The 8535-nt window shown below is 37.3% G+C and overlaps 2 protein-coding genes across 2 annotated transcripts in view; one reads left to right on the forward strand and one right to left on the reverse strand.

The window, feature by feature from the left end:
- The window catches only part of Ac3 (adenylate cyclase 3), a 20671-nt gene extending 16578 nt beyond the window's left edge, over window positions 1-4093 (forward strand). Inside the window, exons 8-9 of the mRNA XM_026814651.1 lie at window positions 161-496; window positions 645-4093. Of these exons, the coding sequence (XP_026670452.1) occupies window positions 161-496; window positions 645-827 (519 nt within the window). The 3' untranslated portion in view covers window positions 828-4093. The remainder of the gene's footprint in view (window positions 1-160; window positions 497-644) is intronic.
- A 314-nt stretch (window positions 4094-4407) lies between these two features.
- Window positions 4408-8535, reverse strand: part of LOC113464507 (uncharacterized) — a 4911-nt gene continuing 783 nt past the window's right edge. Inside the window, exons 2-3 of the mRNA XM_026814659.1 lie at window positions 7500-7509; window positions 4408-7400 (exon numbers count right to left, since the gene is read on the reverse strand). Of these exons, the coding sequence (XP_026670460.1) occupies window positions 6992-7400; window positions 7500-7509 (419 nt within the window). The 3' untranslated portion in view covers window positions 4408-6991. The remainder of the gene's footprint in view (window positions 7401-7499; window positions 7510-8535) is intronic.

Raw genomic sequence — 8535 nt, forward strand, 5'->3', positions numbered from 1 at the left:
TGTACATTTGCCCAAAACCAGTCAAAATGACTTCCTTGGGCAATCTAGTGTTAAATATGTTTTTATATCTCATATTCATTTTATTTAAAAATATTTATGAAATAATCTGTTGGAGTATTTGTATAATTTATAAAATGATCTGATCGATTAATTTCTTCAGATCCTTGATCAGCACAAGTTCAAAGACATCATAAAAATCAAGACGATAGGCTCGACGTATATGGCAGCGTCTGGTATTACGGAGACTTTGGACTCTGAGGAATCGCCCCGGTGGTGTCACTTGTGTATTCTCGTCGATTTCGCGTTGGAGTTGAAAAAAGCATTGTCAAGTATCAACGAGCAGAGTTTCAATCACTTCGTCCTGAAGATGGGCATCAATCAAGGGCCGGTCACAGCTGGTGTGATCGGTGCTAGGAAGCCTCATTACGACATTTGGGGGAACACTGTGAACGTCGCGTCCAGGATGGAGAGCACCGGCAAAGTTGGCTGCATTCAGGTCAATTTCCATTTTTTTTTTTTATATAAAATACACATTTACTGTTATTTTATATATTATTGATTATTCTACATTTGCTTGGAATTTCGTATTTTATTTTTATTTACAATTTCGATTGAATATACATTGTTAGAATTTGGAATTGCAGGTGACGGACGAGACGCGAAGGATTTTGGAGCCGTTCGGCTTCGGGTTTGAGCAACGCGGTTTGGTATTTGTGAAGGGGAAAGGTCAGTTACTTACCCACTACCTGGTGTCGAAGGACGGCGTGTCGTTAAACCTCGACAGCGACCTGCCCGTCGAGCCCACCCATCCGATCATCTATCAATAGGATAATACTCGAAAAGGCTCTAAAAATGATATTTTCCTCGTTGACCAGAGGGCAACAAGGTTTCTCTCTGTCGATGAACCCTCGAAGAGGTCGAGACGAGTGAAAGCCCTCGAGAAGAAAGAAGAAAACGATTGAAAGGTTTATGGAAGATCGAGAATTTTCAAGAGAAACGGAGCTGGGCTTTATCTTAATCCATCGTCGATTCCTTTAAGAATTTCCTTTTCGGAAAACGTTCGCTTGTCAATTTGTAAGTTCCTTTTTTTTTTTATTTTTATTTAGGAGACGCCCAGACCTGGTCAGTCCCTCAGCCACTAACGAAAAATTGTTACTTTGATAATCGTGTTACCCAGCGGTATCGGTTATCGAAGACGAAGAACACAGGGTACAAATTGAATGCATTAAAAATAGGTATAGACCGAGAACGTTTCAAATTCAAGTTGTACATAAGTTGTGAGATCTGAACGTGAACTGTTTTAGCTAGCGCTAGGGAAGAGTCCTATTTTACGTAGAACCGCGGATCTGTTTAAACAGAAACACGAATTAGGGAAGTAGTAGATGAGAATTGAAGAACTTTCCAAATGAACTTTGTCAAAATTAAAGGAGCGAGTCCAGCGTATATCCGGCGCATATCTAGGATAGAAGAGAGTAAAAAAGAAAAAAAAAAACGGTGTCTAGTCAAAGTACATATATGGATCGATCTAGAGTCGATAAACATTAATGAAAGTGTCTATTGATCGTTGTGGTAGATAATACTGACACGGTTCTCGGCAATCGTCGACATTCTATTTTTCTAGACTCGTTCTATCCGATTATAAATGTAATTAACGTGCTGCGAGCGTCAATTAGCTGGTAGATCTTTTTTCTAACGTGGTTCGTCAACCGTTCTTTTATCCCATATTCGTTCTATCCGTCGTCTTATTCGGGAATTGTCGACCGTCACATTTCGTCTACTATCGATCTGAGTCGCGTTAGACAAATTCCTCGTTAAACAGCGTTGGGCATTTAGTTTTATTCGATAATAAATTTTATTACCAGCAGATTAAAATGATAAAATATCGCCCAACACTGTTAAAAGAAAGAATATGTAGTATAATTGAAAGCGGTGGCTAAGTGCTCATCAAAGAAGAATCGTTGAGGTAGCGACCAATTTAACTTCGAGCAATTTAATCATTATAATAATTACAATAAATTAATTTCGACAATATTATTTGACAGATCGTAAGTGGAATGCTATCCATTGATTGGTTAATTGAATTGTGGAATGCTATCCATTGATTGGTTAATTGAATTGTGATTGTTACGATGATTAAATCTCGGAGGGGATCGAGTGTAATTAATTGTAATTAATCAAATATCTGTTGTACAGTGAATTGAGGAGATCGTAGATGGAACAAACATTCCAAATATTGAGAATTGAAAGTAAAGGAATTGTATATTGTAAAATCATGTAGAGAGGAGAAACGAAGCTTTGACCCTATAAAACGATGTTGTAATTTGAATAACATCGAACGCGTGTTGAAACTTTGGAAATTTTAACTAGGTACGTACTGCGAGGGATTTAAGGGAATAGGATTCTCGCAATGAAACGTTAAATTCATCTTTAAATTGTCGTCGATGATCAGAGTACTTGCATGTGTTTAACGATTTAAAAAAAAGAAGAAAAAAAAATACAAAAAAAAAAAAAAACGAAGAGAAGTCAGAAATTTGCTGTCTATTACGGTTTAAGTGCAAAATGTTCATGTTTAAACTATAGGCTACGAGGTATACTTAGCATTCGTCCCATTCCGACGACAAAATTCTCAATAGCTTCGACTATATTTTTCTGCGGGCAGTTTTAAAACGATGATCGAGGTGCGTGTCTCTGTCAGGAGCTTAGGTTCACTCTTGAACGTGAACAAGCGTCATCAAAGTCCCCGGCGTCGTTAAACGACTTCTGAGATCAAAATAAGGCATAACAGATTTGAGTAGACTCCTTCGACGTTTAGTTATTTATTTCCGCCGCGGTTCACGTCTTATTTTGTGCTCAAGGATTCGTTTAATCATGAATGCAATTCTAGATACCAACGGTGAAACGAACACTATTCAAATACCGAGGGAAGATCGCGACATAATCGTTTATTTTTCTACAGTTTGAGTCACCGAGTTCGTAGACGGTAAGGCTAAACAAATGACTCGAGTACGTACAACGCACACGAAAAATAAAAACAAAACAACCATAAATAACGAGGCTGGGATTTAATCCTTTCGTCGATCTTAAAAAAAGAACTATAGTTTACGCAGGTATTTATAATATTCTAAACGTAGAGAGAAAATGAAAAGAGAAATTGCTGTGATTTTAAAACCGAAAGAACTGATCTCTGAATTTTCGTTTCCCCCTTTACTCAAGTAATTTTTAACTGATACTTTTTATACGTTGACGTAGTACGAAAGGATTAAAAGCGAGGCGAAGGGACGATGGGAGAGAGAAGTTGACAAGGGGAAACTAGAAAGAACGGCCTAAGCGAGGTCAGACTGGAAGATGGAAACGGAAACACTCCCCCGAAGGAAACACTGATATTTTTTAATGATACCCTCAGCGCAGACACACATTTTCTAGATACTTTAAATTTCATCGTCATCAAGGCTAAAACCACGTGAAAGTATCCAAAGTCTTTTTTAAAACGGACCTTCTTTCGGCGGAGTTTTTCAAATCGCACAAACCGGGGGGGGAGCTTAAAAAGATTGATCGTTCAGTCTCTCGATTCTTTATCCACTAATCGCGTACTTCCGGTTGACATTCGCGCTTGATATACAGTCCACAAACTCGTAGGCATACACGTAAACAAGGGACGAAGGAGATAGGGAGACACAGAAATCAGAGTCGATCTTGTAAAGTAGCAATAAAAAGGGAATCACGTGTACATATATACTGCATGTAAGGAGACGGGTCGGATAAAAAAAGAAAAAAAAAACACAGTGACAGAGGAACTAAGGTAGAATGTACATGAAAATATGAGAGGGATATTCGATGAAAATTAATATTGGCGAGAGCGACCCTAGCGCGTGTATAGTCGTGTAAGGAGAGAGATGAATTCTATCACTGTAGATATCTTAGCACCTTAGATGTGAGACAACTTTACGGAAGTGAGGGAACACTTGTTGTAAACTTTCAAAAGTATAACTTCTTCGGACTGGTTACAATAGCCGGGGACTCGTGCGAGTCGAATGGAAAATTCATGCGACTGTAAATTAAATAAATAAACGGCTACTTCGCCGATATGTAAAAATTTGTATCTTTTACTGTTCTACCATCGAAACTGAAGATAATAATGGAATACATCGATGCGAGAAACTTTGAATGCAATGTTAAATCGCCCGAGAAGCGGTAAGTAGAATAAGCATGTATATGATCAGACGTACTATGAGAAGTTTCACTTGCCGTTTAAATAATTAGATAAATTGCATCTCGATATGATAAATGGTTAGTTTAATAATCCATAGTTTCTTATAATATTAATAACAAACAAAATAAATTGTTTATTACATAAATAAAACGAAATTGAATTGCGTTTTTTGTACAGGTATTAAAATTGTTTGATGATTCATTGGAAAAAGCTTTATTCGGAATTGTTTTGAACAAATTCCAATTTTTATACAATACGAAGCAATCACGAAGGATATGTAATATAAATCCTCTTCCGCAGGGAGTCCATCTCAGAACAGAAACATTTACAGTTTACAATTACGTTCTATCTACTACATAAATTATGATTCTCATGCGAAAAGCAAACATCTTACAATTTTAAGACAGAGTCTGTTTATTATCCTCGACGTAACATTGAAACATAAATATACACAATCTTGGCTAATATTCTTTATATAAAATACTATTTTCAAAACGTATTGTATCGATTAAAAAATATCTTTTTAAAGTTATATCCATACTTTCAAATAAATACGATTATTTACTATTTAAAATAGTATTTTACTTTACTGTTCAGTCGATAAAGGAAGTCGAGAATCGTTTTTGGTTCATCCCGATATCTGAATCCGTTCGCGAGATAATAAAGATTAACACTTTTCCCGTTTAAGCACGGGGCTTGGAATTCCCCGGGGATTCCCGCTCTACTAAACTCAGAGGGTTACTTCCTAGAGTTGCGTAGCAGGTGTCTAGACACGTGGGGGCTAGAGCAGGTCAGTAACTGGGTCAACGTGCGAGTGAGAGCTCTGACACTTGCGAAAAGGACAGCCACATCAGCGCCGAAACCGAACAGTCCTCTTTACACGATCATATCTCTGGAATCGGGCGTCGAATCGAGACGAGCCAAACTGCATTTTAAAGAGGAAACTTCCTCGTTTCTAACAAGTGAATCCTCGTTTTGATATTCGTATTTATTACAAAGTTATAATTAATTAAAATTGTGGGATTCGTAATCGAAGTTGCGTATACAAATTTCGCGTAAGTGGAACGAACGTTACGATTGTCTTTACATGAGGATATCTTTGTGTTTTATTGAGTGAATGAAACAACTTCTAGTTGTGGGAATTTCATTCTTTCATGTTTATCTACTGTAAAGATATGGACGCTTGAATAGTTTTCAGTATGGGAATTTTATGTTTTCTTCGTATCTGGGGCTATGTTTGAAGGTAAGTTTTTTAAAAATGAAAATGTAGTGCGGAATTATTTCTCACCCTGCAATATATAGATTACTATAATCTTTTTAAATAGTTTATCTTAGAAATTTGTTAACACACAATGCAACCTCGAAGAATTGGAGACTTCCTTTGTTAATAATTTTACATATATTTACAATGTGTGTATATATAGAATGTACGTGTATACAGATACATTATGTTTCACGATTATCTGATTTAAATAATAGAAACTTATAGAAATTCAATTCTGAATCATGTTACGTCAACGTGTCAATTAATAATTTATTAAAAACCATGTTACTCTTTTTTGTTAAAACCTCAGTGAGTAAAGGAATAGTTTTAATGATGCAATGAAAAATATGGAATGTCGTACATCCGAACTTTCAATCATATAAAGTTTCATTAAAATGAATTAAGTGTAAAAATGGCGACAACGTTTCAGACTTCGTCCGAACGCGAGATTTATCAGAAAACTGATGAAAGCTCTCAGCAATTTCGCGAATTACTTGGAAATCACGATTCCCTTAAAATTCTAAATATCATAGCGATTGTCATCAGGATAGAATCGTGTAAAAGCGTTTGAAAAGATTCGCGGATTACACTTGAATTGATAAATATGCCTGACACATTTTCATGCGCGCGAGGCCTATACCAAATTATATGACAATGATTAATTACATTATATTTGACAAACATTATTTATAAAATTCTTCAAGCTGGTTATTCTTATTATTTAAAGACAGAAAGAAAAATTTTATTCAAATTCGCTTTTTACACGTTGTTCGCATAAAAACGTTGCAGCGACGATTTTTCAATATCGATCGCCGTGCTTTAAATTCACAACGGTGTGTCAAAATTCTATGCTGTTTTTTTTTTTGGTAAAACGCCCGGATTCGTGTCACGAGTTTCACGCGTTGAATACAGCGCGTCACGGCGCAATCCAGTTTCCAGTTATTTGCTTATTCTTTTCAGAGATAAGCTCACGTCGCCGCTTTGCCGTTCAAACATTATTTGCATTCGCAGAATTCACAGATCCAAGCTGTTTCACGTACGCACTATCTCCCTTAAACAGCACAGAATTTTAGCAACGCTTTTTAAAAATGTGCAATAACCAATACAACTGCGAGTGCGCTTTTATAAATGTTTATGGAAACATGGAAGAATGAATTTTTATTTGTCGAATCAAAACTCCATTCAATTGTACATAGCGAATGTTCACGATCTGTAATTATTCAGTCTAGGCCCAGTTTGTTAATCGACAGTTCAAACCTCGTCAGAACGAAGCACGTCACTAACACGTTTCATTCCTCTTCTTGTCATTTCGAAATGTATTCATTCCCAAAACTTCATTTGTACATATGCTTAATAATACTTTGCTTGCATCTTCTTATCCAATCAATTCCCTTTAATAAAATCCTGTACCAGAATATCGTTTAAACTACGAGATCGAGTCACTGATCGAAAGAGTCGCTGGTACCCGGGCCGAACTCTTGCGAGCCCGGCGGCCTGTCGGGCACCAGCAGCCATCCTCACGTCCTCACAAACTTGTACACGACACCGAACACCAGAACGCTCACCAGGACCAATACCAACGCAGTGACCACTTTGGCGAACGCGTTCAATCCACTTTCAGTGTGCTGCTGCGGCCTCCTGGCAGGTACGCTCTGCTTCGAAGCCAGACCGCGGGCTAACGCAGGGAACGCAAGGCTCTGAGTAAACGTCAGCTTGTGGAGAGACTCTGACAACGAGTATGGGCCCACGGAGCCGCGGGCTGCTGCCCTTAGAAGCGCGTATTCCAAGTCCAGAGCGTCGAACATGCTGTACCTGTTGAATAGAGAAACGGGGTTCGTCAAGTGGAATAAAGACTGAGTTTTTCGTTTGGTATCACGTTTCCGAGACTTTGGAACCAACCGAAGAACTACGAAGATTAGAATTTCGCTGTATTAAATTGTATGCTGATTAATAAATTCCGATTAATAAATGAATAAAAATGAATTTTAGTATTTTTATTTCACAATCTTTGACCTAATGGCTAACCTTGGGATAGCTTAAAAACAGTGTTCGAATCGAGTTCATGAGATCTGGGTAAACCGTAATTGCTATCTGCTTCCATCGAGGCGAGAAGATAATTTCAAGAATGCCTATAATTTTTATTCCTAAATTATTCGCACTAGAAGATTATTGCATAGGACCTTTATTGTATCTGGCAACCGGAGCTACAACTTTTGTTTGAAGTAGTATAAATGAAAGAAGGAGAGAGCGGTAACCCGGGCGCGTGCCTTTATTTGCATGATGCCAGGGTCGCGCCTTGACACGAGTCAAGATCGACCAGCCCGGGGGATTATTGCCTGTAATTTCGCGGATCGGGACACGTTCAGGGACTCCGGCAATTTTTATTTTCTGGGCCGAGACCCTGACGCGTCTGGGACATGAACACTTATCGACTCAAACGAGAGATAAGGAATGATAAGTATTTCATCACCGTGGCAATAACTACTTCCATATAATATTTGCAGATTTTAATGTTCATCGTCGAAATAAAAATGCAAATGTATTCGTCAATCCTACAGACGAACAAATATTTTAAATAGCCAGTAGACGATAAGAATTTTGTGTAATAATAGCAGAAAAATATTTATATAAATGACTTATAATAAATGTACATTAAGTCAATTTCCTTTAAATTGCATTAAGTGTATATAAGACTTATTTCGAGAATTAATACTGATGGATCTGTGCAAATTAAGGTCACTGATATATGTACGTATGTATAGGCAGAAATTATCAACCCCTCGTATCATGTGCTACTATATGTATAGTAGAGTCGGTCGCGTGGACTAACTCGAATCAAAGTTGATGCCGATAAATCGTCGGAGACATTTATACCGTCGAAACTAAGTTTAGAATGTCATTAAGCTTTGATTGCAACCGCAGATATGTGTACCTGTGCTCCCTTCATAAATGTCTTAGAATTTAATAGTTGCATTTCTACATTAATTATTCTAACAATTACTATAAGAATTCTATTATCAATCAGTCTACGAATTCTCTTAGAATTTAAGATGTGCATTAC

This window comes from Ceratina calcarata, unplaced genomic scaffold (genome assembly GCF_001652005.2).
Source record: "Ceratina calcarata isolate Rehan_Ccalc_2016 unplaced genomic scaffold, ASM165200v1 scaffold120.2, whole genome shotgun sequence".
Taxonomy (NCBI): Eukaryota; Metazoa; Arthropoda; class Insecta; order Hymenoptera; family Apidae; genus Ceratina; species Ceratina calcarata.